The 19600-nt window shown below is 49.6% G+C and overlaps 4 protein-coding genes across 4 annotated transcripts; 2 read left to right on the top strand and 2 right to left on the bottom strand.

The window, feature by feature from the left end:
* Positions 1 to 23: 23 nt before the first annotated feature.
* Positions 24 to 880, bottom strand: BKA67DRAFT_652889 (TIM21-domain-containing protein; the record flags this gene model as incomplete). Its single annotated transcript, XM_046106246.1, has 4 exons — positions 24 to 212; positions 265 to 319; positions 373 to 578; positions 638 to 880. 4 exons carry the CDS (start codon positions 878 to 880, stop codon positions 24 to 26), a joined length of 693 nt encoding a protein of 230 aa, XP_045963797.1.
* Positions 881 to 1554: 674 nt separating this feature from the next.
* BKA67DRAFT_529805 (uncharacterized protein) lies at positions 1555 to 3209 on the top strand (the record flags this gene model as incomplete). Its single annotated transcript, XM_046099135.1, has 4 exons — positions 1555 to 1626; positions 1694 to 1829; positions 1909 to 2814; positions 2866 to 3209. The coding sequence occupies 4 exons, from the start codon at positions 1555 to 1557 to the stop codon at positions 3207 to 3209; spliced, it is 1458 nt and encodes a 485-aa protein (XP_045963796.1).
* Positions 3210 to 10213: 7004 nt separating this feature from the next.
* On the bottom strand, positions 10214 to 10969 carry BKA67DRAFT_545309 (uncharacterized protein). Its single transcript, XM_046101321.1, has one exon. It carries the CDS (start codon positions 10737 to 10739, stop codon positions 10467 to 10469), a length of 273 nt encoding a protein of 90 aa, XP_045963795.1. The 5' UTR covers positions 10740 to 10969; the 3' UTR covers positions 10214 to 10466.
* A 5240-nt stretch (positions 10970 to 16209) lies between these two features.
* BKA67DRAFT_23688 (uncharacterized protein) lies at positions 16210 to 18013 on the top strand. Its single transcript, XM_046095663.1, has one exon. The coding sequence runs from the start codon at positions 16358 to 16360 to the stop codon at positions 17852 to 17854; it is 1497 nt and encodes a 498-aa protein (XP_045963794.1). The 5' UTR covers positions 16210 to 16357; the 3' UTR covers positions 17855 to 18013.
* The last annotated feature ends 1587 nt before the right edge of the window (positions 18014 to 19600 follow it).

The following is a 19600-nucleotide window of genomic DNA, read 5'->3' as shown; positions in this document are numbered from 1 at the left end:
CATACAGTTGACGAGTGGGCATATTAATTCCAGTTTACACCGAGGAATTTATACTTCTTGGACTCGGCGGAGGACTTGGCGTCTGCGTTCTCCAGATAGATGCGCTGATGTCCTGGTACGTCGAGGTAGAAGTATTTATACTCGAACTCGGATGCACCAGGGCGTTTGGTCAGGTGTATATTGACGGTGCCTCTGTCACGCGGCCCCTCAGCCTGAATTGGGTAAGCAGTTTCCGGGACGAAATGATGCTGGACGACAACTTACATAGAAGTGTAGCATGATATGTTCAGTGCCCTGCTTGTCGGTTGTGTGTGTAGATCTGTGGATAGCTTCAGCGGCGTGTTCCAATAAACGGGCATGGGTTGGTCGTACGCAATAGGCCTTGCGCGACGCCATTTGTTGTATGTTTCCTCGCCATGGAAAGCGATCTTCTTGGCATCTCCCAGCACAGCGAGACAGTCTTGATCCTTCTTGATTCGATCGACGGCGCGGTTGTAGTATGCAGTCTTGCTGTCGGGGGAGAAGACGTCGGTGTATAGGAAGTAGGCTACTCCTCCCTGTGGTTTGCGCTTCAGTGACTGTAGCGTAGAGTATCGTCCAAGAACGGTGAGAGGACGGTTTCAGGATGATATCTTACGGTCAAGACGGCTCCTACAACAACTAGACCAAAGTTGAATGTCTGCTGTGTGGCTCTTGCGGTTTTCTCGGCGCCTGAAAGGTCGCGCCAGGGAACGTGGCCGTCATCGTTGAAAGGCGTAACGGCCCTTCTCTTTGCAGCGGTGGAAGGGTCGTTCTGGGCCGCGTAGCCTCTCTGGATAAGCAGAGGTCTCAGTCGGGGGAGGGCTGTGTGGAATGCCGATGGGCGGAGTATGAGCTTCATGTTGGAGGTTGAACGTCCATCTGGGCCGCACCGTGGGCCGATAGAGTCGAGGACGCCTGAGTAATTTGATCCGTCTGCGCTGGTTCCGCAGCTAATCCGAGGCGTGTGAGGTGGAAACCGATCAGATCGGATCAGATCGAATCAGATTAGATGGAACCAGATCAGATCAGTAAAGGCTCCAGCGTTTTGTTTTGTTTTATTGTGTCTTATTTCGTTTGGATGCTCCTTTTACTCCTCCGTACTGTGTAGATCGGTGCTGTACGAGATGCGTATTCCGGTCGGGCTTCTGCACTGAACTCGCAAGCTGCAAAGTGAAGATTGGAGTGAATGGACCGCAATGGATCGTCATTTGATGTGGGGTTATTTCTGCTAGCTGTATCTGGGCTAGCCCTGCCCCATTTGGGCCTAGCCGTGCAGAGTACAAGGTACACGGTACGTAGCGACACTCGAATGTGGGCCAATTTCTTTGAGGTGGGTGGCCTTCTCCAGTGAGAATGAATATCTGGCCGAACTCCTGAATCAAGCAAGCAATCAACCGCCAGGTCACCGTCTCCTTTTGACTTCACCTGCCAGCGCACTCTCCACTGTCCCAGTTCAGTCCACCTTGCGCCTCGACGTATCGAGCCGTGTAGAAAACAACTGCTCCGCCATCAACCACAACTCGCATCGCCATCATGAGCGGCCTCGCGACTAAGCAGCAGTCGCAAAAGCTGTTTGAGAAGCTCAAGGCCAAGCAAGCAAACAAGGTGAGGAGAAGCCGCTCCCGCCCGACAGAGAGCCCTCCCAGCGGCTGACCTGCTACTGTGCTTGTAGATCTGCTTCGACTGCGGTGCCAAAGCCCCGACCTGGACATCCGTGCCCTTTGGCATCTATCTGTGTCTGGATTGCTCCTCCAACCACCGAAACCTCGGTGTTCACATCTCCTTTGTCCGGTCCACCAATCTTGATCGTACGTCTACGTCTACGTCTCCGTCCCGCGCAACAAACCTACCACAAACCCATGAATAGATGCTAACCGCGCGGACTAGAATGGCAATGGGATCAGCTTCGTGTCATGAAGGTGGGCGGAAACGAGTCGGCAACCAAGTACTTCCGCGCAAATGGTGGCAGCGCTGCACTGGCCAGCAAAGATCCAAAGACAAAGTACCAATCAGCTGCTGCTACGAAGTACAAGGATGAGCTCAAGAAGCGAGCTGCCAGAGACGCCCTCGAATTTCCCGACGAGGTCGTCATCACGGACGCTACCGACGCCGATGCCTCTGCCACCCCGGCAGGCGAACCCGACGACGACTTTTTCTCGTCCTGGGATAAGCCCGCCATCAAGAAGCCCACACCACCCATCTCGCGAACCGCCACACCTCCTGTCCTCGGCAGGACGCCTTCACCTTTCTTGAACGCCGGCGCTAATGGCAAGGACATTTCACGGTCCGCCTCGCCACTCTCCAAGACCGAGTCCGGAGAAGCCAAGCCAGCTCCAAGCCGAATCACTTCGTCTGCTGCTCTGCGGAAAACCACCAGTGGCGCCGCTGGTCCCCGTAAGACCAACGTCCTTGGCGCCAAGAAGAACACCAAGTTGGGCGCCAAGAAGGTCACTGCCGACGTTATCGATTTCGACGAGGCTGAAAAGAAGGCCAAGGAGGAGGCCGACAGGGTTGCCAAGTTAGGATATGACCCCGAAGCCGAGGAGGTTGAGGCCAAGAAGACCGCCACCAAGACTGAGGCCAGCAATGTAGCCTCTCCTGCTCCCGCCAGCCCTGCTTATGGCTCCGGCCATTCAAGGCAGAAGTCAGCAGCAGAGGTCGAGCGTTTGGGCATGGGCTTTGGTCGGTTAGGCTTCGGCCAGGTTGGAGGTGCCAAGCCTGCTGCTGCTCCTGCCCCCAAGAAGAATGCTGGCGGTTTCGGCTCGGTAGGACCGGTCAAGGCAGCTGCAGAGGGTAAGTCCAGTCTCCATCTTTATAAACAGGCTTCTACTAACAACACTGTAGACGATGGTGAGAAGTACGCCCGCAGCAAGTTTGGTGCACAAAAGGGTATCTCATCAGATGAGTTCTTTGGGAGAGGCACGTTCGACCCGAACGCTCAGTCTGAAGCCAAGACACGTCTGCAAGGATTCGAGGGCGCCAGCGCCATCTCATCAAATGCTTACTTCGGTCGCCCAGAAGACGAAGACAACGGCGGCGAGGATTACGGCGATCTGGAAAATGCCGCCAAGGACTTTGTGCGCAAGTTTGGTATCACTGCGGGAGACGATCTCGAAAACCTGACCAGTGCTTTGGGCGAGGGTGCGACTCGTTTACAAGGTGCTATCCGTAACTACCTTGGCAATTAAGGACTTGGGGATAGTGGGGATACGGATACAGAAACGAAAACGTTTGTGTGGTCCGCCAGATCACAATCAGAGATCGTCCCACTAAAGGTCAATTCCACGTTATAGTTGACTGGGGCTACGGTCAGCTTGTGTCTTGAGGACGCACCAGACGAATGATATCAACGCGAGCACGAGGAAGCAGGCAAAAGTGATATTGATGGCAATCGGAGATACTGGCTCGTCGTCTTATGAGATTGGTCATGGCTTATAGACAGACAATCGGCGTTGTTTAATACATTTTATACTCTATTCCAATCAACTGCATGTGGATTCCGTCGGGATAAACATAGCGCAAGAGGCTTATAGTGTCGCGTACACCTAGCATCGCCCAAGCGGTCATGACGCAGCTAGCAGCTCGTCTTTTATATTGGCCCAATCACAAGTAACAAATTCTGACGATCCTGGAACAGCCACTGTCATCATGCCTGGTTTGCTTCCCTCACTCGCTGGCTGGGCGACGATCTTCTCGATGTGCTAGCATCGGCCCAGGATATAATTAGCGACGAAGAAGCGGCTGCCCTTGGAAGTAGGAGGCACGGAGCTACGATGACCATGCGAATTTCGAGGCACGGCAGCGATAGCGGAGGAAGGGGTCGTAATCGAGTGATGGTCGGCATTGGGACTGCACTCGTAGGAGGCATTGATGCGGTGGAATGGTCGGCTTTGCCCGTTCGTCTGCGGCTCGGGTCACGGGCGTGTATAGCAAAGGACAGCCATGATCGTTCGGTGGACGGGAGGTCTGCTGATGTCGACATGGACCCTGTCCGTCACCTGGTGACGATGGTCAGTAGAACAAGCTACGCATGTGGTACTTGGAGGGAAGACCTGGGGCTATCGGGACCCGGCTCCTGTACAGAGTAGGACGGGGTCTGTTGGGATAGCTCGTGAGCTCAGGTGCCGGCGTCTGGAGGAAGGATCTCCTCAGATATGGTGCTTTCTGCGGCCTCCGTTCTCTGGAGTATCTGCAATGTAATGGGGCTTTCCCTGGGCGGGCACAACATTTTGATATGAAAACTCGCTCGTAAGGTGCGCAGTGGGTACAGAGTTACTCAGAAGAAAAGGGGAGGGAGAGTATAAGCTACACAAAAGCCTGTGATATTTGTGTGCTATTCAACATCGCCGAGAAATGCCTTTGTTCTGTGGTCGAGATGGAGAAAGGCCCGGTGCCGGTCAGAATGCCGGCGCATTGGTCTTAGCACACCTGTTGATCGTTCCACCGTCTTGTGCAGGCCTCGATGACAATGTCCAAAAGCAGGCTGTGGATCTGAGACGACTTCGTTGTCATATGTGACTCTAACAGGTCATTTTACAGAACGACTGCTGCTACTTGGTTCAGTAAACATGGAAAATAGTAGATGGCATCATCAGTTAAAGTGCTCAAGTCAAGTGCACTCTAATTGTCGTGTAGCATACGGCCACCTGATAGTCACTGCAGCAAGACTCACGATGGCTCCTCAGGATAGCCTGGATAGTCACTCGGGAGGGCACATTTCAGTGGTCATTACGAGGGCTCAGGTACAAACCTTTTGTTTTTAAATCTATTATTTGAGCGCGATGGAACTCGCTGCTAGGAGTGTCAACGCAGTTGTTGGTTATTGCACGGTCAGTCTCGTAAAATACATCGGCCGTATATTTGAAGCATTGAATTCTAGTATCACCAATATATTTCTATCTGATTCTTTCGTATATTGACCAATGTGATTTTACCCCAAAGACTGTAAGGGCGAACTGGAGTCCACCAGCTCACGTTGTCCTTAGTTGTCAGGGATATGTATCTTCCGCATCTCTCCTTTTCATGTTTCAACGGACCATGAAAGATAGAGCTTTTGTGTTGGTAGCGACGTCCGTACAGAACTGTGAGGCTATATCGATGGGCCGTTATCTAGTGGCAGCGTTCGTTTGGCGCAAATCATATCGGGCCTATCAACTGGCCCGTGAAGGAGGGGCCTGTCAGGAGAAAGAAAAACTGTGTGTTGGCCAAGCTCAAGGTTCGGAACCACTGGCTTGTCACTCTGTAGACAGCATTCCTTCTGGGGGGCCAAGAATTGGCCATGAGCCTTGTGCCTATTCTCTGTTGTAGATCGGAGGTAGATTGGCTGCTAGCAGGTGTTCCTGAAGCAAGGAGTCAGTACCCGGCCTTGGTTGGGATTTGGACACGAGGCCGGGCATCATTCGGCGCGTAGCAAGCCCAACTGGTGTGTCTCTATGCAATGTAAGAGGGTGCAGGACAGAATGTAGTCCATCTTAGTTCCCCGAAATTGTCCGTCTTCATCCAAGAGGTAGCACGGATCGCAAGTTTTGTGGGCCAGTGGTATCCGGTTCGTGGGCCATGTTAGAACGCATGCCATCAGAGGCCTCATGCATAGACTGTTTGGTCATCGGGTCGCGAAGCAAGTCGATTCTTAAAGATGATCCCACGTTCATAACATGGCTGCAAGAGCCGGGCGCCCGCCTCCTTCTTGCCCCTCTTGCTGGGGGTACAGTCTCTTATCGTCGAAAGGATGATATTTATTACCTCTTTCGGCCAAGACGCATCGTCGTCTTAATTTTAACCTACCGAGGTTGGGCGCAGAACCTATGAGACAGGTTTTAGGACCACAACACATCTTTGGGAAGGAATCATTGTGCCCAGTTGTTTGAGCATTCTGTTTCTGGGGGTTTCCCCTTGGCAGGGCGCGGGCCTTGATGCGATCCTGGTCTTCTGTAGCAAATATTTCGACGGCGAACCAACAATGACAGAGTGCTAGGGATGAATTAATCATTTCTACGTGAACAAATTATCTGGCAAGGTTGTATTTAGTGTAGATGGAGTATTGTTCTTGTTGCTGTGAATTTACTGGTGATGGTAATATCTAGATTGATTAGTGTAGATATGGTTCCTGCTAATACAAGCTTCCCGAGAATTACTATTTGCAAACCAGTCTTATCCGTATTATCATAGGAGTATCAAAGTGGCGGTTGACGTTGTACACCAAGACATCATAAATCCACCAATTTGATGGAGTCTAGTTATGGGATAAAACTTCAGAAAGGCCAATACGCCTGTCGTCACTTCCAAAACAGCAGTTGAATGTTTCAACCTAGAAAACTTCTTGCGGGCTGATAGAGCGATTATGTCCAATTTATGAGATTCACGCTTGTCTGTCTGCCTTTGTGCGCTTCAGAGCGTACATTAGGCTTGAGAGACGTTATCATTAGGAAGTCAAGTCATTGTTGAATATGCCACCAGTTGTCGTACGGTGCTGATAAATAGTTTCAAGATAAATTGGGATGCTCAATTGTAGCACTAGCTCACGCCATATTATGCACAAGTCGGCACCGAATGTGTGGTCTGGTACGAATATGGATTTCATCCTGCTGATCTAGAATTGGTACCACGCTGATCGTACCATCAAGTGAATCGCGTGGACCAACAACTTTCAGAGTACAAAAGCCAATATGGGCGACGTAATGGTTTTTCTTATTATAATGTAACATATGATCAAAAAGCTATGCCTCAGCATCGGAAGTAAGCCATCCAGCATAGGCTCGCAAGAATCTGCCTCCCAAAGCCGCATATTTTGGTAATAGCAGAATCTGAGTACTTCGGCAACACGCGTCCAAAGTTGAATGTAACAGCCAAACGCTGATAAAACACGGCGGGCCGAATAGAATAAACGAACGCATGTCGATCATCTAGTGATGAATCAGGAGTTTGTCACATCCCTTTATCTCACTCGATCTTCCATCTAAACATCATGATGCTCGACGATCTGACGATTTGAAGCATTGTCATTAGGGCACTGCCTTAGTGGGTTCCCGTTGAAGAAGGTCATCGAAAGATGGCGTATGAGTCGCATGGCTAATTTTGTCCTACGTTGGAGTAGTCTGCGAGCTACAAGCCAACACAAGCGCCTTCTTCAGCACCTCCATCGACCTTCCGCACTTGACATCTCAAGAGCGAGTTCGCAGGACCAAGTTGGAGGCTGACCAGGAAATCCTTGCCAACGAAGACGAGGTTTCATCGCAAGTCATGGCTGCGATTGTCGTCCATCATCTATCTACCACGCACGTCATGTATTAGAGTGGGTACTTGATGTTGGACAAATTTGAGACTCTGCCTCACTGCTCTCTCCGAGAGAGCAATGACCGTGTGCTCGCACAATCCGACCGGTTTGGTGACCACGGTCACAACATGAACTAAATACGGCCTAAGGGTCGATAGATGGCCACGAGAGCAAGGTTTCCAGGGGGAGGGCAACAATTTGGGCAAACGCAAGTGAGATAGACCCAAATCGGAAGCACGAAGCGAAAATGTTCGGTAGGTCAACATTTGAAAAGCGCGAAGTTTGACGTTGATAGACGGTCTCGAGGAACGCGGGGCATTCGACCGCTTTGGCTCACAGCATCGTCTCCTTTGAAAGGTGTAGATGACTGTAGGGAGTTTTCGTGTAATTACAGGTTGTGCAGAACACGTCATTCCTGGAATAGCAATTCCAGCAGTCTGACACATTGCAGAAGTGCGTCTATATGAAATCACTGACATAAAACAATTAAGAAAATGCGTAAAGCTGAAGGAATACTGCTTGTTCCGACGTAGATAGATGATCCGCGTCTGGGAATGATGACCCGCGCAATTGCCAGTGAATGACACAGGCAGAAGTATTAAGTAACCCAGCAGTGCAGAGCGCGAGATTCTGTAGAAAATTAAAACAACGAAATACTGGTCAAATAATGGTCAATCATTAATATCATACGCAAGAAACATGGTGGTTGAATGTGCTACCTTTCTAGCGATACAATTTCGGGTAAAGCACTTACGAGGTCTTTTTGGGGGGGGGGGGGGATCTAGCAACTCAATCTGCCTGTATCACCATATAACTCTCGTCTTGGCTTCCATGAGCATGAAAATCTTAGACCGCGAAGACATGGCGTAGCGCTCTTCAAAATTGGAGCTCTTGTCAAAAAGTACAACCCACCATGCAAGCTCAATTTCTGGATTACAATCAAGTCAGATGCAATAAAAACCAGTAAAAGGCAAACTTCTTCTCGATGGAAGTGCCTGGTCGAGAGGGTGGCAATTCGAAGCACATCGGAAGTAGCCGCCACTGCTCACCGCTTGTTACTTGTGAGGTCCAGAATCGTATCGTGAAAGAACAAATCCCCAGATGTGTGTATTATGCCTTGGCATACCTGTAAAAAAATAATTTGCAATACGTCAAGATACAGACCGACCTTTGGAACATATGAAAAATATCTGCCTATACTCTTATGGCATTATCAATTTTGAGACCTTTTTATGGTACAGATGTACAGATTGTGCACACAGGCTAAAAAGTCACAGCCCTGCTTAATAGGGTGTGCGAGTCGAAAAAGCTCGTCATGGATGCATGCATATCGAACGGTTCTTCGGTATTCACGTGGTCGAGCGCCAAAAAGATTGGAACAGATGGAGAAGAAGAGCATTGTGATAAAGACAATAGCCTGATCATGTCCGATAGAGCGCCGGTAACTAAGGATTTGCGTGTGTGGTTGGTTAATTATCCAAAGGCGCCGGCTTCACGGGGTCGAGCAGAACATCAAACGACCAGTCTACTTTTACTAAATCGTGACCAGGACGAATAAGGCCAGACCACCATGCGGTGAATATTGGCGTGAGGAATTCTATGGTACACCAATCGTACACGATTCCATTCCCGATAAACATATCAAAGTATAAGCGTTCTCAGATGGCTCAGAAGATATTTGGGTTTGTACATCAGCGCTAAACCCACGCACACACACACACTCGTTGAGTATTGACCGCTGTAAAGGACTTTCGTCCCGTTCGGCCTCGCATAACACCCGTGGGAGGTGTTCCAATGAGCTGGGTAGGGTGGCATGTCCACGTTGCAGGAGACTCTACCAAGTTACTTTGTGGTCAAAAGTCCTCGCAAAGAGGAAAGAGCTCACCGAGCTCACAGGCACATGTAAGCAAAATCTCCGTTTACATATTGCTCACTAGTCCTATTAAACCCCTGGGTTTGCGACTGCAATACGCACGGCAGCCAACCACAATATCTTGGCGACGGCCATTGGGTCATGATGATTTGCTAAAGTGAGGAATCCAGTGCATTGGCAGGAGATTGCTTACGGCCAATGGGCGGTCCAATGCTGGAGAACCTTTCTAGATGCACTGAGACGGAGCAATGTGAATCACCCGGGCCAGGGCCTTGGTTCCGCACCTGCCTGCTATCCGATGGGCTGCAAGCAGAGCAGAGCAGAGCAGACCCGAAAGCTGTTTGATTGTGACGTTTCATGCTAACGAAAGTCGGGAAAATAATATATTCTCTCGTCGAGATCAAGCACGTGGATTGCTTCCCTCCCGGAGGCTGGGTTATGTTAATTTCTTTTCTCGGTGTTTTAAAACGTTCGGGAATATATGCATGTTTCTTCATGACCAAGAGTGGATGAAATTTGATTCATGTTAGATAACACGCTGTGAGATTAAATTAAGCGTTTGTTGCCGTCCGTCGATGCAGCGGCTGATCGCCACTTTGCTAAGTTCTAACCAGGGTAAAGTTTCTCTGTTCACACTAACCTCTTTCGCAAGTTGATCAATTCAATTATGTATGAGCTCCCGATAAATAAGAAAGGAGCCCTCATCTTGATCCTTGCTAGTGGCGCGCCGATTGGCCCAAGACGTTAATGCAGCAGCCGGTGAGCGCTCGAAAATCAAAATTTAATGCAAACCGCTGTGCTGTGTTTGGAAGCGGGATTGCGCTGGAATCTCGAAGGCCTGTCACAGTGCGGAATGGAATTCCAGCGACATGATATCTAGCCATGACTCTATCCGCCCTCTCCGTTTTTCGTTATTGGAAGACATTACAAATATTGTCTACCCCGTTCTAGCGGTCCGATTAGCCTGTTGCCGCCAGTAATAGCCAGCGTTTTAAAAGTCATTGACGGGCTTCGTGCGCGTCCTGTTGCTCCATCTTGCGTAACAACTCGACAAGTCCATTAACAGCACCGAGTGGAGACCTCATCACTGTCTTCGAAGTTACTCTATCCCGACCATTGCCATGTGCTACCCCTGTCACGGCACCTGCTTACTGCATGATGGATACCTACGGAAAAAGTCGAACCGCGTCAAAGGACAATCACGTCAAGATTTCCACGCCATGTTGTGACCACATGTATATGGGACAGAAGGCTTCAACCACCCAGACGGTACACATATTTGAGGATCTCCATGACATATCACAGCGTACAAGATTTGAAAGCTTTGTACAGGAAGTCCCAGAAAATGATTTCCAGAAACTCAAATTTCCTTGATAGGATGGCCTGTACAGACTTGCGGCTCAACGATGTGCCCAACGTGATACTGCTCCGATGACTATTAATTATGAGGCGCGTCAAGGGAGACAGGCACGACAGCTTCAGCCAGGTTGACAAGAAAGCCAAACGTAGCGGCCCGTTCCGATACAGCTTCACTGTGCAAACGCGATACCACTGCGCCCAGGAAAAAAACATATCATACGGCGGGGGATCCCTTGGGCGAATATCGGATGACACAGACTGACTATGATACAATTTGGCCACTGCTGGTTGAACGTAGACTAAGCGAAATGACGACACTCACGTTGTGATGATCATATGGGTTGCCCTGGGAATGACAGTTCCTGCAGTTGATGAGCACAACCTCGAGTAATCAAGTCGGCACTGAAGCTTGGAATGCGGCATTTGCCACTGCAGTGCAGCATGAAACGGCTGAAGAGAGTCGTGATCTGAAACACTTGGGGTATGCGGTCATATGCCAGGGTCACTGCATTTTCCAAGGGCTGGATGGCTGAATGCTGCCAACTACTCCACCTTCTTACGGCAACCTGCACGTATTACTTTCCCTTGAGATCGTCGCAGGGTCACGGGTTCCGCTACTATGGGTTATTTTGCTATATCAGGTATGGATGGGGAGAGACAAGGTGAATCACTGTCGACTGTTATCGTAGACGCGGCGACATGATTTGAAGTGACTGCTTCTGACGAGGACCCTGAAGCGAACCTTCGGCTCTAAATCCCAGGTCTCGGGTATGAATGAATACTATTGGTTGACCAAGGTCGAAGCACGCAGCAGAGTTAACGGCTAGCCTCATTTAGCCTCCTATTGCCTCCTTTGCTCCATATCCTATAACATCACATAAGTTCGTCGCGAGCTTTGACATTGGCGCTAGCATGCTGAGGCTTTGAGTTGTTCTCTCGCTTGCGAGTGGCCATGGTTCGATTATGGACGAGACTAATAGAATAGATGATGAGCTAATCGGCAGATCCGTGCCTGTAGTGCTTAGCTTCTTCAAGTCCCGTAGACAGTGCACCGGTTGGTGTGGTGGCGCTCGGCCGATTGTATTTTGACATGAACTCTATCTCACGTGTCAAGCGGTTGGCCTAGAGTCTTTGATTAAGTAAGTTCCCCTTCTTCTCGAGACCCAGTGGAGTATGAAATCGATGGCTCGTAGGAAATCTGTCACGACATGCGCACTTGATATAATGGCCCACCTAGCTAGTCGCCCTGGGGTGCGTTTACTATAGTGTACCAGACAAAAATAAGCGAGGTCTGGCCACTGTCGGTCGGTCGCTGCCGAGAAATCCCAACATCGAAGTGTTTTAAACTCCTTCAAGACGTCGGGCGTTGCTTGGTGCCTTTAGGGTAGGGCCGAAAGCTAAAATAAGCGTTCTCATTCTCGTAACTAACGAGAACTGGCGGAGTCACCCCCATGTTTCCCCCTCGACTACGCATGCAAGCAAACCTTGGTTAGCGGACCCATTCCATTAGTAACGTATTAACGCCGAGAGCGACGTTGGATCTTGACTTCACTTTGATGGATACTAGCTCGAGGCGAGATCTCTGGTTCCCTTGGAAGCCTACCGCCACGGCCGTTTATAGAGCGTTCCTTGGCTGATTTACATGCTCTATCGCGATGTACGGCACGTTGTGCACCGACGATAAAGTACTTTTTCTAGAGAGATAGCATAAGTGCCAGCTGACTTGCGTGTTTTTGCGTTATTTCTTCAATCCTCCATTTAGGCCTGGTCATAACTAATCATGCATGCAATTCCGATCTCAATGGCGGGCACTGACCTTGAATTACATCGACTGAGAAGCGTGTTAGAATGTGCTGCAGGTTGCCGAAGATTGGACCACCCCTTCAGCCAGGCAGATCCTTTCTCCGTTACCAGCAATGTTTGTGGCGTCTCGTAGAGCAATTGATGGTAGGGTAGCTGCAGCTCTGATGCATGGGAATCTGCGGAGTTCTTTAGAAGTACAGCAAAGCACAGCACACCGATCTTGCCAGCCTACACGTACTGGACAGGCCAAGTCGTGCCAAACTTAGTCATGGATGTTGACTTTCCCCCGCCCAATGATACTCTCATCCGGTAATGCCCAAGAAACTAGGCCAGTGCTTGATTGTAGAACCAACTGTAATCTTAAAGGCTCGGCCTGATTATGTGCGCTATAGATTATAGTTCGCCTCTCGAGTGTTTCGTTGCGATATGAGAATGAGAAACGCGGCTTCACTTCTGAACTATACTATCTAGTGTATCTGTCAAGACAGTCAGTCTGAAGGTCTGTATGATGCTGCAGAAATACTAAAATACTGTCCGGTCCCTTTTGAGGTTGGGTAAACTAAAACAAGCTGAAGCAGCGACCCTGTAACTCGGCGGCTTCTTGCTTTGATTGTCGAAAACTGGATCTGGAAATTGCCCAGTACTCAGGGTCCAAGGCTGCAACTTTGCCTTTGACCAAAGCTTCACCTCACCTCATTTTACCTCGCCTCATCACTTCAATCTCATTCGGTCATTTACTCGACCTTCTTTTGAAACTAGGAAAATTGGAACTAAGCCCTTTCAGCAGTTCTGCATGTCCTAGTACAGAGCTACTTGTTTCGTTGCCTCTAATGGTGATTTACACACACGCCCACACGATCAAACCCCCGTCAGTCGTGTATCTGCTTTCATCGCATATGTTCGTTGGCGACTCCAGCCTGCTTGATATGAAACCCTAAACACAATAAAGGAACCGAAGCCGTCTCTCCACATCTATTCAACTGTCAGATAACCGCCTGTGTCTTAGAGGATTCAGCTTGCACAACCGTCTACTTCTATCCAGACCTAACGAGGATAGACCCGGCTGCATTGCGCTGTCTTTAAGTCTCGTCCGGCTTCTCTCCAAATCCTCCATCTACTTCACTTCATCGTCGGAGGATCCACCTCTGCCATCTCGACACAGCCATCAACGCTCTTAGTCCAAGTTATTTTCAAGTTGTGTAACAACCACACAATTCTCAAGCCTCCAAAACCTATACCACTACATCTTTTAAGCCTTTCAGCGCCGCCATTTAGAGACCCGCATCACAAACTACGAATATATAGATTACCTCTTATCCTACATCTCTCAACGCATCCTAATTCGTGTCAGTCGGTTCAACAACTAATTGAGTATTATATGTTGCTTTCTACCCAAGGACAACTCTGACTACACGACTCCGGAGCTACGTCACTGAACAGACTCTCGATACGGGTCACTTCGCTCCCGGTCCAGGAAAGAGAAGGACTTGACCACTATAAATTTCAATATCTCTTAGGTCCTGCACCTAGATTCTCACTTTATACTCGCAAGGTACGTTCAGGACTTGTCTTCTGCGGCAACTGCCAACTTCTCATCCACGGACAAGGTTGTATCTTCCTACGTCTTCCTATTCGCTCCACCCAATCGGTGGCGCGGCATCTCATGCAGTCGTATCATCAATCAGATCGCACGAGTCACTTCTTCAACCTTATGCTAATAGCTTGGAAGGACTGACCGCAGGACTCTCGTATAGGTTAGTGTACCTCGCTCAGAAACTATAGCTTCCGGGGCGCATGCACCAGCCGCAAATCGAACAGCTCTAGAGGGATTGGCAGTTTGCCTCATAGACTGTCGAAATCTGCATCAACGATAACTCCTACACAAACGGCGCCCAGCTTTCCAGGGAGGCTGCGCGCTGCACGCGTCTCTCGAGTACCGATTGAGGAGGGGTGAGCTTCATTCATGAGTATGCAAGAGCTTATATTGACTGCTCCTTCGCATACTGTTTAGTCTGGTCAGATTGACAGCCTACAGTCAGTGGTTAATAAGCTGATGTTGGGCTTTACTAGGGGAAGCAAACCTTCGGGCTATATTTTTCAAGCAAGCACACTTGGATCCTTGACAGGCGGACGTGCAACAAGGGAGGTCGACAGTCTTGTTAGCCAGGCTTGGTCAGGTTGATCCTGGAATACTACCCTTCGCAGGACCTTCATGTACGTTCCTTACCGGCATCGCTTACCCAAGTCTGATTGATTCGCAACACCCCTGCACAGCTCGATGAAGACCCTGGCCATGCTGACCGTTTAGAACGGTTTAACGCCGTTATAACCGAACAAAAGCATTTTCTAGTAGCCAGTGAACGCCTCCGAGTGAGGGCCTGGCAAATTGCATATTCATATGAATTCTTCACTCCCCAAGGTAATTCTAATTCTCTCCATGATTCACACACCACCTCTCCTCAGCTTTTGAATCGTCTGTTCGCGTGTGTCGCGAAGCCGATCAGCCAATATTCGCTCTGCGCCGAATGCAGCAAGACCTTTCAATCAGTGCCGATACCAATCGGGATTCAATGCATCCCGGTATTGCGGATCAGGGCAGTCCTTAGGGACATTGATCCAGTCTCGACAACCTGAACACTGGAACGTCAACAAGGTCAGTACATTTTTATCCGTACAACAATTCTGCGATCAATCTGGAATGAAGTACCGGATCTTTCTTCCCTAGTGAGACTGTATCCAATCTGTTTTGATGAATTGCTGTCTCGCGCTTTTGTTCGATCATTGTTGGTTAGAGAAGACAAGGTGCGAATAAGCACAGCAACCTCCCGCTTGTTTGTGCTACTCGAAACAATCCCCTGGTGGTGAAGTGCCACTGCCCACATTACTGATCACTTTGCATTCCCCCAACTCTACCATCCTGCATTTCAGTAAGCTTCTTATCCCTCTTTTGCACCCTAGTATTTGTATCACAGTGCATGCGACAGTGTACTGTCCCCTTGGATGTACCCTCTGAATGTCAACATCAACCATTCTCCTTTTAACAAGCACTCTACTTTGTAAGTCACAACAACGACAGAGACCCTGCTAACTGTGGTCACCAGTTTCTAGACTTTGCCTCAGTTGATCTTTGCAACATTCGCGAGATATGATAACAGTCTGGTAATGAAGCGGCCCACGGGATTCGACAGATCACACCTTATAACTCACAGGGTTTCTTATTTGAGGCTTTGCTGATATTGTTTGGAATTATAGCAGACTTTCGAGCCTTCGGCGCCCTCCTGCAACGGGCTGGACTACATGAATATACCAGATGGTTCTGATATGAGGTGAGTAAGGAGCAAGAAGTCTTTTCCTCGTATCCAACCCACATGAGACCTCAACCTGCACCATGGCCCACCCTCATATGTAGTATAAAGTCTTGGAGGCTCCTCCGAAACTGTGTTATTTCCCACTACGAAGCATGCTAGCTTTGGAATTTCTGCATCATATTCGTCAGGTCGCCGCCCAATGCGCCGCCCTACAGGTCTATAGGTGCGGGGGGCGCGTTGTGCAAGGGTGTGCGGCCTTCAATAGCCTGAAGGTGCTACACTTCAAACCTGTGGCTTCTCCAGTTGCTCGCCGCATGGTGGGTGATCATTGCCCTCGTCCAATCCCTTTTGGCCCTGTCACACTCAAGCGTTGGCAGTACCACCGCCTGTGGTACTTAGGCGATGTCTGGCACGGTGAACAATAGCGACGCTGTTGCGTCGTCTTGTCTGACATACCGTTTGCGATCCTCCACCTGGCAGAACCCCTGCTGATGCTCGGCCAGCTATAGCCAGGACTCGAATCCAGCCCCATTAACGTTAGAGAGCCAGTCTTCGTCACAAGTTCTCTTCACAGCACCCCTTTATGTTCCCGACACGAACTCAATCTACTCATCCGGATTTCCTAGCCTACAACGCCTAGGCTCTAGGTATGTCGTACATTTCTCTCCAACCCTCAATCCATGTGTTACGACAGCCCGGTGTGGTAGTTACGATGCTCACATGAGTAGCAGCGGAACATCTTCCACGCTGATGGCACATGGCCAACGCCCTATCTCGCTACCAACGCCAGCATACACCGCAAGAAGCATCTACGAACATAGTCCACCTTTATCTAGGCTAGGTCAAAATCAAAGATCACCAGCGTTCTCTGGACCTGTGCGGCGACACCCGCTGTCACCCACACCAAGTCCAAGTATTGGCTACCCAAACCCGCTAGCTTCCATCAGGATGGATGCCAATCCATACACTACGGGTAAAGGCGTGATGAACATCCCGCCCCTTCAACAGGTTATCTCGCACGGTCAGCTTTTCTACGTGAATGGTCACGGTTCTTCAACAACAACAATCGACAAAATTGACATCCAAGGAACCATCGACAAAGGCTTCTTCTTGTCCGAAGGAGAATGGACCTGCTATAGACGAAATTACTTCTCTTGCATATGCGCGTTTACTCTCGAGCCTCCTAACATTCACAACCTTGGAATCCAATACAGGCCGAATGGTTCTGGGACTTTCTATGATGTCTTCGATTTTGCCATGACCATTTCCGCGGTGGTAGCTGAGAGTGACGCCCACACTATCGACCTAGTACAACATACACCGAAGCGTGACAAGGGACCTATTTCACGACCTGACAGAGTCAAGCTCAGCCCTAAACAGCCAGCACCAACGCCACACCATCTTGGAAGTGTGGGAAGCATCTACACAAACCCACACCGTCTTACTAGCGGCACTTCTGGCAGTATTTATGGGGACTACTCTCAACCCCAAGGCTCCCATCCAACGGAACACACTTTTGAAAGAATTCAGTTCAAGCAAGCAACAGCCAATAACGGGAAACGCCGAGCAGCCCAACAATACTATCACCTTGTTGTTGAGCTTCATGCACATGTTGCGCCTATAGGGGATCCCGCAGGACAGGCAAGAGAGTGGTTGAAGATTGCGCAACGGAAGTCGGCGAAGATGATTGTACGCGGACGGTCTCCAGGCCATTACCAATCGGAGAGGAGAGGAAGCGCTAGTAGCGGCCCAGGCGGATCCAGCGGTACTCTTGGAAGTTATTCTGGCGGACCGGTTCCTGAATATGGTCCTGGGCCGTCAATCATGGGTTCAGGGTATGGCGCTGGTGGCTACGACCCTCGATCGGCGCACCATTACGGAACGACTCGTCATCATGATATGCAAATGGACCAGGTCATGTCGGCGGAGCAGTGCAAGGCCATAGAGAACACCAAAGGATACCAGTATTACCCTGCTCCGATCTACGAAGGCGCAGAAAGCAGGGGAGAGATTGCGATCTTCCCGCGCAGCGACCAGGACAACATGATACCCTCGATTGCCAGGGTTGAACTTCCAGGGTCAAGACTCAAGAACGAGAGCGAGGGGAGTTTGCCAAGTATTTGTTACCCAGGGCCTAGTTTCTTTGGATCCAGTTGCAATCGATTTGACGGCAAACCGACCTCGGCTGGGTACTATCCTGTTCCTCAGCCAACCTGAAAGACCTGGGTATGTCTCAACATCCACCACTGGCTCCCTGATCTTTGAACTCGTCTACCTTTACGAAGCATATGGATTTTATAAGGAATGAAACGGGATTTACGGAAAACACATTGCATGCATGGATGGCTTGATTTTCGGCGCAAGGGAACAGATCTCGGGCGCATGCGCATAGGCAAAATGGGATATGGACATACATAAGGAGGTCTGATAGGTATATCCCGACGACTTAACAGAAGGCCGGTTTGAGGCGTTCATTTGGACGATGGTGGACTCGGCGAGTACTTGTACAGGTTCGACTTGAAACTGGTTGACGGCTCTATGTTGAGGACGATATACCCAAGACTATCGTTCCTGACTTGGTGGAAGACAAAGTAATGATACGGTCGCGGTACCGATAATCACTAGGGTCCAAAACGAAAGGGTACATGCGGCGTTGACAGAGGGGGTATGATTTATCACCTGTGTTGGTTTTTGTTCCTATTGCAGACGCTCCTGGCGAGATCCTTGTTGCATATGCGTTCTCTTGGCAGAACCTTGGAGTTGTGGGTGGAGCATTGTGTGTTGTGTCCTGACCATCGACTTTCCACAACCGAACATAGAACCTTGCAACATCCAAGCTACCAGGAATTATGTAGCCGGAATAAAGCGCTAGGAAGTTGAGTTTCTCTTGTCGTCTGTTACCACAGAAGAATTCTCTCGGTTGGTGAAAATTAGCCATGTTCTGTACAACGCCGACAAGTACGACAACGCGCAAGGCCTCACGTGGCGACACGGAGAGACTTCCAATACATTACTAGGACGGTAGCTTTGCCAACTATGTGTGTCTTTCGCAGATTAACTTAGCAGAGTACACTGGCTCTAGATGTTGTTGTTGTTGTGTCAGCCATCAGCAATCCCAGCAGCCATCCCAGCAGCGTTCATTTAAATGGACCCAATTACTTACGGTGGCATGGAGCATAACGGAGTGTCTGGAAACGTGCGGAGGAATGACTAGCTTATCCGAGCTGCGTTTCAATCCACAGAGCCTTGACCCACTGCGGGCACTAGAGCAACCCTCCCTACCCTGTTCAACTAAAGGCCCCCGGAATGAGCTGATGTGCTAAAGCCGGTTCTCACATCTCACCAGGGGCCAGGTTTTGCCATTCTTTGCGAATTCGCCCACACCTGCAGACACGAAAGAGCTATGGAGGTACTTAGGGTAATGGGTGTCCGTTGTCTCGACACGTGTAGTGCAGGTTGGTACCAAGTACATTGAACCAAGCTTTTTCGGCTTCAGAGTGTTTGGTTCTTTGATTGCTGTTCCCTAGCTTTATTCATTCACTCAAGGTCAAGACAGAGCAGTCGCAAGCTTACGCTTACATACATACCTTCGTAGATGGACATTAAAACTCAACAATGGAGCCCCAAGAAATTGCTATTGAATACGTCACAATCAGGACTTCAAACCCGACCCTATGGCGCTACAACCTCTCGTATACATACATCATCGCGACATCAACATCTTAAGCTCTTCGGGGGCAGTAGCTCCATGCAAAAGCAACGCAAGGCTTGGCAAGCAAGGCTGGCGACGCAGACATCTAAAAATGCATTCGACGTACCCCTAAAGAAAGAAAGAAATACTGTCAAAGACTTTTGGAGCCTGCATCATCGATACCAACATAGCTGGGAATTTTCGGGCCCGGATTACTATTTGCTCAGCCTCTGCCTTACATTGACCGGTTCCGCCGAGTTGTGCTGCACGCG

This window comes from Truncatella angustata (genome assembly GCF_020726525.1).
Source record: "Truncatella angustata strain MPI-SDFR-AT-0073 chromosome Unknown BKA67scaffold_1, whole genome shotgun sequence".
Taxonomy (NCBI): Eukaryota; Fungi; Ascomycota; class Sordariomycetes; order Amphisphaeriales; family Sporocadaceae; genus Truncatella; species Truncatella angustata.
This window is presented reverse-complemented; position numbering and strand designations above follow the sequence as displayed.

Bases quoted from the DNA above. Each gene is read 5' to 3' on its own strand.
- BKA67DRAFT_23688 (XM_046095663.1), top strand. From the start codon at position 16,358: ATGAGTAGCAGCGGAACATCTTCCACGCTGATGGCACATGGCCAACGC.
- BKA67DRAFT_545309 (XM_046101321.1), bottom strand. From the start codon at position 10,739: ATGTTTTTTTCCTGGGCGCAGTGGTATCGCGTTTGCACAGTGAAGCTG.